The 8870-nt window shown below is 42.1% G+C and overlaps 1 protein-coding gene across 1 annotated transcript; it reads right to left on the bottom strand.

Moving 5' to 3' along the window:
• Positions 1–277: 277 nt before the first annotated feature.
• LOC118776851 (N-acetylglucosamine-6-sulfatase-like) lies at positions 278–7764 on the bottom strand. Its single transcript, XM_036527449.1, has 13 exons — positions 7466–7764; positions 6320–6379; positions 5699–5902; positions 5243–5308; positions 4675–4773; positions 3698–3865; positions 3049–3131; positions 2791–2909; positions 2175–2278; positions 1825–1926; positions 1607–1717; positions 1125–1232; positions 278–789 (listed from the first exon to the last, which is right to left on the bottom strand). The coding sequence occupies exons 1-13, from the start codon at positions 7637–7639 to the stop codon at positions 637–639; spliced, it is 1551 nt and encodes a 516-aa protein (XP_036383342.1). The 5' UTR covers positions 7640–7764; the 3' UTR covers positions 278–636.
• Between the last annotated feature and the right edge of the window lie 1106 nt (positions 7765–8870).

Consider the following 8870-nt stretch of genomic DNA (forward strand, 5'->3'; position numbering starts at 1 on the left):
ATCACTGAAAAATCATTTTGAGGCTAAATTCCTTTATGATGTGATTAAATACTTACACTGAAATACACTGACATTGTGACATTACTGAAATTATGTCAATCATCCTTTTGCATTACTTCCTTACATAGGGAAGAAAAAATGTAAAAAAAAAAAAAAAATCATGACAGAATTTAAGTCAATGAATCTTTCACTTCCATAAAAAAGCCTATTCTATGATTTTTCCACAAACTGATGCATCCAAACTAAAATTAATTAGAATATCAAAATATGGTGTTAAAAAACATTTTCACCAAATCAGGAATGTGCAAACAACTGCAATAGAAAGCAACAGCAGCAATAATTATTTGTCCCTAAAATTGGCCACTTTTTGAAACATGCACCAAATTCACTGTCATTTTACTTCACTGTGTATGTGAGAACCTGGATAGCTAAAGAAATTGTTAATTTCATATGTATTTAATTAATTCTTTCTCTCCTTTTGCTTTTTTTTTTAAACCAAAATGCCATTCCATAGTGATAAAAACAAACCTTTGTTATGAGACAGGCGATTGAACCACTGACAACAGTACTCTGAACATATCATTGTACTCGACATATATCACATCATCCATGTCCAGATGGGCCAATATTTTGTGGCTAATATTTGGTGTTCCAGCAGGTGCTTCCCTCACATGACTGCAGCTTGATCAGCCTTTGGTTCATAGTCTGCAGGAGGGTAGGATCAACCTTCTTCAATATGTTTTCCATTTGATGCGGGTCAGAGGTCAGATCATAGACTTCCACAAAGGACTGTGAGAAAGTAACAAATTGGTGTGTGAGATCGATGCAGAAGTGTTTTTTTTTTTCAGACACAAATGCACTACAAATTATATGAAAACTACTTCTATTTCTCATCTAGTTAAGATCTACATGGATAGCTCCACCACTGCTCCTGTCTTCACAGACGTCATGCCTTATTCAATGTAGGTAGACCTAAACCACCTTTATCATATAATATACTGTATACACATTCACTCATTCATATATACATTCTTATAACAGTTACAAAGTAAACACCCAGAACTACAATTTTTATGTTGATGTTGAATTCTGCAGTTCACATTTCTTAGGCACAGAGGGCTCACCTCACTGTCTGCAAATTCACAGTACTGCAAGTTCTTGTCAGTCAGCATACGCACACAGGCATATGTGTTATTAAAGGCATCTTCACAAATGCAGTCTGGGAAGCAGTGCTGCAGAGTGATCAAGGGAGAGAGGCAACAATGGAAAGAGAATATTAAAAGCATGATGCTAAGCTTTTGTCCATGGCCAAGAGTGCAGTGGAGTTGGAAGTTCTCACATTTCTGTACTGCACTGTGCTAAAATAGGCATTTTGACTTAACACTACAAAAATTTGGATTTTTTTGGATCATTATTATTTTTTTTTTTTTACAAATGCAGCCCTTAAAAATTCAAGCAAACTATTACCCTTCCTTGGTTGGCACAGTTCAGTTATTCAGATATTTTCAGTTGAATCCAAATAAATATTTGTTACTTTAGAGCAATATACAACTGTCAGAGGGCTGATATACATGGAAGCAAGCAATTAAGGGGAAACTGAACTCACAGACAGGCCTGGGCCCAATTTAGGACAAGCTGGATCGGAATCGGAGTGTCCCTCCCCTGTGTGTTCCACCAGAAAATACGGACGAGTTGTACCATTGCGCAGAGAAGGGGCCTGTGAGTAAAACATAAAGGTGTACTCACAAGATACTTCACAAATTCACATTTGCCCTCAGGCACATATGCACAGACTGTTGGACCCCTCCAATCCAGACAACTCACCATATGGTGCAGGAAAGACTGTCCATCCATGTTCACTGTGGACAGATTGAACCCAGCGATATCCAGGAAGGTGGGAGCCAGGTCAATATTCAATACAGGAGCCTGGCAGACGGTGTTATAATCATGGTTATAATCTCAGTTGTGACATGAGGGCGGCAGCTGAAATGCACAGTAAAAGCAATGAAGGATCTTAATCTTGAGTCATCAGCACTTCCATGTTAGGTGTGAAGCGACAAGGTTTTCGTGTACAGAACAGAAGTGTGACGTTGCCTTGATAAGATAAGGAAGCCTCTTTAAGGCTGTACAGTGGGTCATCACTACCAGGCTCTGCACAGGCCTCTGTCTCTCACCCGCAGGGTCTGGTTGGGTTTGATCCCTGGCCCGCGCACCATGAGTGGGACACGAATGTCACACTCGTACAGATGCCTCTTGCCAATGGGGAGGGAGAACTGGCCTGCAATGAGGGAAGAATCTTTTGCCATCAGTAAATCAGGAACCTTTATTAATTATTCACAATGAAATACTCAAACAAATATAGGTCACACTATTTTGGGATCCTGTTTACAGTGATGGTAAAACAGTGAATATATAAATGATAATTATTAAGAATGATGGTTTAATACTCATAGACAAATTGTAAGCAAACACTGGAAGTGTGACAAAATGCCAAATTATTAACTTAAAATGATTTGGTGATGATAAATGGATTGGTTTTACAAATGCATATATATTTATCTTTGGATAAATTATTCTCATGGTTGCAATAATCATATTAACAGGCATTTTAAAATAGCCACATTTTCATGAAGCTGATTAAACACAGTATCTTCATAAACAGTTAAGAATCACAGCAGCAAACCCCAAATATCTCAAACACCAAGACAGATAAAAACACGAGATACACGACAAAACAATCTTGATGTAAATTAGAAATGAGAAGTTGAAATGAGAACACAGTTAACATACCAGTATGGTAGCCATGGTCAGAGGTGTAGAAGATATATGTGTTGTTCAGCACTTGCAGGTCCATCAGTTTCTTCACCACCTTCTCCACCAAATCATCCACAGATAGCAGAGTCTGCCACCTGCAGGTTGGGTGAATAACTGCAGTCAGCGACAGAAGTCATACTTACATGATTTGCTCAACTACCTCTCACAGCGTCAGCACTACAGTAACCTTTCCACATTCTGAACAACCAACACAGGCCTCCTTACACATCATACCTCTTGCGAAAAGCATCGTCCAGGAACTTGATGGAATTAGGTGACATGGGGTTGAGGGGCTGCCGCAGAAGCCAGTGTTTATCCTGTAAAGACAAATGGTAGCACAAGGGAAGGGCTTCTTCATTGCACATGCTTTTCACCTTATATCACACAGCAACACAGCCTGTAATAGACCAGCCTTCCCTCTAGATGGCACTGATGATGAAGAAATAAGACATTCCATCAACTTTACATTTTATCACTTAGCAGACGTTCTTATACAGTGTGGCGTACCAAACAATGTGTAGGGATGGCAACACACCGCTACCAAACCTACAATAAAGATTCACTTTGCCAAATGAAATGCATTTATTGACTTCAATGAATTTTCAATCTGAAGAAGTAGCCCCACTAACTGACAGACTGTTTATCATCTCACCACCTTACAGCCTGCTGTGCCTCAGTGCTCTGAATAGAATTTGCCCTGCATGTCCCCTTTAGCTTATTTGATGCAAATGACCAGGCTGAAAGCAGAAATATAGCTGTCACAGCCATTGCCTTGTGCAGGTTTGTAAGGCTGGCTATATGAGGCAGGCTTGACGTGTAGCTTGTAAGTGAGGTTATCACAGACACATCCCCCGACCTCCCTAGGACAGAGTGGTCAGGTTACCTTGCCTGGCTTATTGAAGCTACCATCACGGGGAGCTGTTGTGTTATTGAAGGCACCCTCATATTCAGGAGCTGCTGTCCAGGGTGAATGGGCCGCAGGGGGAGCCAGCATGACAAAAAATGGGCGCTGGGGGCTCCGTTTGTCCAGGAACTCCAAAGATCTGTTTGCCTGGGAGGGGGAACAAGGGACAGGAAAGGGGTAGAAATGTTTCCCCAGTAATTTCAAGCCACACAAATATTTGAAAGATGGCACGTTCCCTTGTTTGAACAGGTTTTGAAGCAGCTTTTGTTCATGACTACAGAGAAATGAAAAAATAAAAGGAGCCAGGGTGTGAAAATTGCTGTGCATGAGGCTGAGACCTCTCAAATATGCAGGAGGCAGCCCCTGTAAAAAACCTTCTGAGTTCATCTTAATTTAATAGTTCATCTATGAAAGAGCAGCCCTTGCAAAAAAATGCAAGAGAATGTATACACATGACCTGTGGTATGTACAGGACAAAGAGTCACATCCAGTCAGTATTCATTTTCTGACTCGCTGTAGCAAATTAACCAGACAGTCCATATGACTGAAACATTTTCCAGCCTTGGTGATACAGGTTTACATTCACTAAGCAACGACCCTACAATGCCTGACTCCACAAATACATCACTACAACACACAGACATCTGGTACACAAACTGCCCGGTAGAGCCTAATTGAAACTGATTTTATATTTACATAAATCACTGGCTTGAACCTTTGACCATTCAGATTAACTAAGTCTTAATAATCAACCAAACCAATGAAGTGTTTGTATAGGCATAAATGTTAAAGCAGCATAAAGGGGCGGGTCAATCACAGCATAACAATAAGGCCACAGTCTCTTCTTGAACTTATGTCAAAATGTGTAATAATAATAATTTTAGGCTATGAAGTCACAGAACCCTGATTAGTGCCCATGCTGCCTGTCCCTTGTGATTCTGGCATAGGGAACCCACAATGAGATCTGTCAGGTAGTCCTGGTCATGGCGATCACCATGTTGCTCTTCCTTGCCATTCACTGACAGGCTGTAGTTGTAATACTTGGAGTCCCCCACCTGCAGACATGACAGTAATCAATGTTTTACAACTGACTTTTTATAAGCCATTTACATGAAGACAGACAAGCACATGTCCTACAACCAGGAACAGTATGTTCACCAACTGTACTGGCAAATGACAGTTATCACGAAGCTACTCATCCACAGCATGAGATAGGAGGAGAAAGGTGTCCCAGACCAGGAAGAGGCCCTTATATGTACGCCCCAACCAAGCTCTCAAGACTTCTGTCATGCAGAGCCTACTTAATTCATATGTATTTGAAAATACACTCTGACTGAATTTGGCACTATACTGCTGCCTGTATATTGTGACTGTCTAAGTGCCTTAAATTTGTATCTGTGGTAATTTTTACTGGTTTACTTTAGATCATTATACCTTTTGCATTCAATAGCATATGAAAGGAGTAAGTGCTGGTGGCAAAAATGCAGATGTGGCAGTAAGACCTTGACCAAAGGGTTGACTCACCAACGCATGCCACTGGTCCCAGCCAGGAGGGATGTAGCTCACCTCTCCTGCCTCTTTCTTTCCATACTGAGGAGAGAGGGGGAGAATAAGTGAGAGCTTGTCACTGTGCCAGGGGAATGAGCTATGTATGCACTGCGCAATTACTGAAGTTATCAGCCATGCCACTGAAGCATATCAAAAATAAACTGGACTCAAATGGCCACTCAGAACCTAAAGAGGTGCAAATTTTGAGCTGTAGACTGAGGGACTGCCCTCATTGTATGAGGCAAGGTATAGATAATCAGTCCAGTGTAAAAAAAAGAATCCTTAGGGATATCCAATCAACAAAATCAAAGCGTTTTTTTCCTCATGAGCCATGCTGCAGTGTGCATAAGATGCTTTGCCGATGCACATGTGAGCCATCTGTCCATCAGGAGGACTGTGATGCCCAGCTGTATAGTGGGATGCTGAGCTGACCTGGTTGAGGTATTTCCCCCCATAGAATGTCTGGTACAGTTGCTTGTTGAGGTAGACAGGAAAGGCCAGGCTCTCTGGGCCCTTCTGCCAGGCCGGGCTGCTGCAGTTGCCTGTCAGGGAGTTGTTACGGACCCCGTGGTTGTGGGGGTACCTTCCGGTGAGGATGCTGCTCCGACTCGGACAGCACAGGGGTGCCACTGTGAACTAAGGAGGAGGGAGTGTGAGCCAGAGACAGAAAACATGGAGTCGCTCAGGAAAGAGGGAGGGAGAAGAGGGGAACCAGAGACTGAACCAGGAACACTGAGAGGATGAGCGTGAAGTGGAGACAGCATGGGGGGGAAATTAGTAAAGACACAACATGTGTGAACTGAGATTGAGAAAAACTGGTAAAGAGTCACTGAAAGATCACACACTCATTGATCAAAAATTAGAAATGTGGAAAGTGATTCAGAAATGGCTCCTGAAAGACAGACAGAATCAACAATTACAGGTAGGTATCTAAATGGAAATCACCTGGAAACTGGTTCAGACAGTACATACTGTATGCGCAAAAGAAAACATCCCTGGTTCAGAATGAATTTGCTTTGTCAAGACTCGGAAAAAAAAAAAAAAAAAACTCACCGCATTGGTGAAGTAAGCACCAGCATCACCTATCAGGGATCTGGCCTTCTTCATCGGGGTCTGAAGCAGCAAGGACAGACAGGAGAAAATCCGGGGGACAGGGTTAAGGAGGGTGTAGGGAGAACAGATTGGAGAGGAAACCAAGGACAAAAATGGAACCAAACGGAAGAGCACACAGCTGCTCCTTTTGCTCCCACGCACCTTTGCTCAGTGGGCCGTGTCTATTTAAAGCGCATCGGAGAGAGCGCCTCACTTTCACACCAGCAGGTTCAAGAGCCCGGTTCAAATAGGCTTCTTACACCCCCACTGTCTGATATATTATCAGAAACACCTCACTGCAAACAGAGGTAGCAGAGCAGCATGGCGTTACGGAATACGGCTTGTAACCCAGGGCTGCCTGTTTGATTTTTGAACTTGTCTTTTGTATCCTTGTGCAAGGAGCTAAGCTGAACTGGCTCTGTAAATACCCAGCTGGATAACATGTCAAGCTATGAAAGTTGCTCTGGATAAGAGCATTTGCTCAGCAAATACAATGCAATGTAACAAGTTCTCATGCAACAATCAGGGCAGGTAACCTGTCTTCGACTTGATTATACCAGTTCCCATTGCTCATGTTTTCTGTGGTTAGCAGTGCATTTCACAGTATCTCTGGGTGCTCCATCCATGATGAGTATCAGCTTGCTTCTGTAACATTCACAATTGCACACTTGAAATGAGTGTATCTTCGTGAAACTCATCCTGGTTCTTGATGTTTGGCCATACGCAAACATCAAGAATGTACAGCTGCAGCATGTACTATGGAGTTAAATATGGAGCAAAAGACAGGAAGCTTAGATGGTAATAGGAACTAAAGTCACACGCATAAACTGGGTGTAGAAGAAAGGTCAGAATAAACACAGCAGCCAATTGTATTTTCACAACTTAAACTGCGAATAAACTACATCGAGTAAAGCTATGCAACTCAAACAATGGTCAACATAAAAGTGTTATAACCAGCCCATTCTAGAATTTAGAGCGCCTTGTAGGCTATGTCAAAACAAATATTTCCATTCATGTGCTCTGGCTCAGTATTGTATGTGTATATGTACATATATATTTTGTTGGGGTTGTTGTTGTTGTTGTTTGTCTAGATTGCCAGGCTCTCACCATTCCCCCAAGCTCCACGTCCTGGTCGTCGGTGAGAATGACCACGATGTTACTCGGATTATCGCCCTCAGCGCACCTGAGCACGCAGAGAAGCAGCGTGAACAACACCGCGCCACACATGTCCCGTCTCTGTCGTCCTTTCCTCCGTGTGTCTCTCACCCCTGAGCTTGCCATGGGCAAGCCCCGTCTCGCTGCCTGTGCTGTGTTTACACTCTCTTGAACAGAAACTGACAAGACTAGAAATGCGAGGGGTAAAAGAACAAAGAACGCAAAAGCCTTCACATAGGAGGGTCTGACGAACTGAGGAAGTAACTACCGCATATGTTCGCACATGGTCATATGACACGCTTATTTCTCTCGAAAAAGGGACTTTAACCTGATGTCTCATATTCTTAAAGTATAGCTAGTTGGGATAAGTATTATTTGCACACGTAGGTATATATGGCATGATTAAAACATAGCCAAGAAGAAATTTGGCTTAAGCAATTATATGGTATTTAGAAGGGTAGGTATTTACCAAGCAGTTTTGCGCGACTTATTTTATAAATTCCGATCTACGGTATTCTTACTAGAGAGTATTGTCTAGATTTTTGCTTCGTCAGAGTGCCTAACCACTTTGTTTTCCCGACATCATTGGCTGTACGTTTTGTACTCGAATTTGTAGCAATATTTGTATTTACTTGTGCTATGCATTGCGTGTCACATCATTACTTTGAGTATTGTCTTATACTTTTGAATTAGGCTTTATTGAGCATTTCATTATACTACATCAGCAACCTAGATGGCCGCTAAGAAGGAAAATAGTACTCAAAATAAGCAACGTAAATTAAATGGAAAAACAATGAACGTCCAGCATTTGACATGCCAGTTACTGCTGACATTACGTAAGTGGCAGTAGGGTTGGGTCACTAAGACAGTCGAAAATTTGAAACTGCCGATGGTGCATTTCTAGTAGAAGAGGGATCAGATCTGACTGTGCACTCTGATGACCCAAAGAAGAAAAAACAGACATGGGCATGACATTAGCAAGTTCTCAAAACAAATCGAGATGGAACAGTATCACTGACAGGTGAAAGAAGCCACTGTTCATGGCAAAAGTGCATACATTGGAGTGTAATGTTCCCATGTGATTTGAGCTTGGCTGTTAAAGTTCAGTCAAGTCATGTGTTCATGGTGCTCTAAAGATTTTATGTCAAGCAAATCTGTCCCTCCTGTATGGCTCTGTCTGGGCCCATTACCTTGCAATTGGTAAGTTCACAGACAGTTCACAGTGTCCCTGCCTCCTGATGACAGGCTCTTAGTTCATCATGAGGTAGCAAATCAGGCGTAACCAATGGCATTCGAGATGAAAAACCTGCACAATTTGTGATCAACATTTCTCTCTCAGACACCGTTGGTGATGAGG

Source organism: Megalops cyprinoides, chromosome 4 (assembly GCF_013368585.1).
Source record: "Megalops cyprinoides isolate fMegCyp1 chromosome 4, fMegCyp1.pri, whole genome shotgun sequence".
Lineage (NCBI taxonomy): Eukaryota > Metazoa > Chordata > Actinopteri > Elopiformes > Megalopidae > Megalops > Megalops cyprinoides.

Bases quoted from the DNA above. Each gene is read 5' to 3' on its own strand.
- LOC118776851 (XM_036527449.1), bottom strand. From the start codon at position 7,639: ATGGCAAGCTCAGGGGTGAGAGACACACGGAGGAAAGGACGACAGAGA. The intron at 3,866-4,674 runs GTGGGTTCCCTA...TCCCCCTCCCAG, and splicing joins ACTACCTGACAGATCTCATT to GCAAACAGATCTTTGGAGTT. The intron at 2,910-3,048 runs GTATGATGTGTA...CCCAACCTGCAG, and splicing joins GACGATGCTTTTCGCAAGAG to GTGGCAGACTCTGCTATCTG.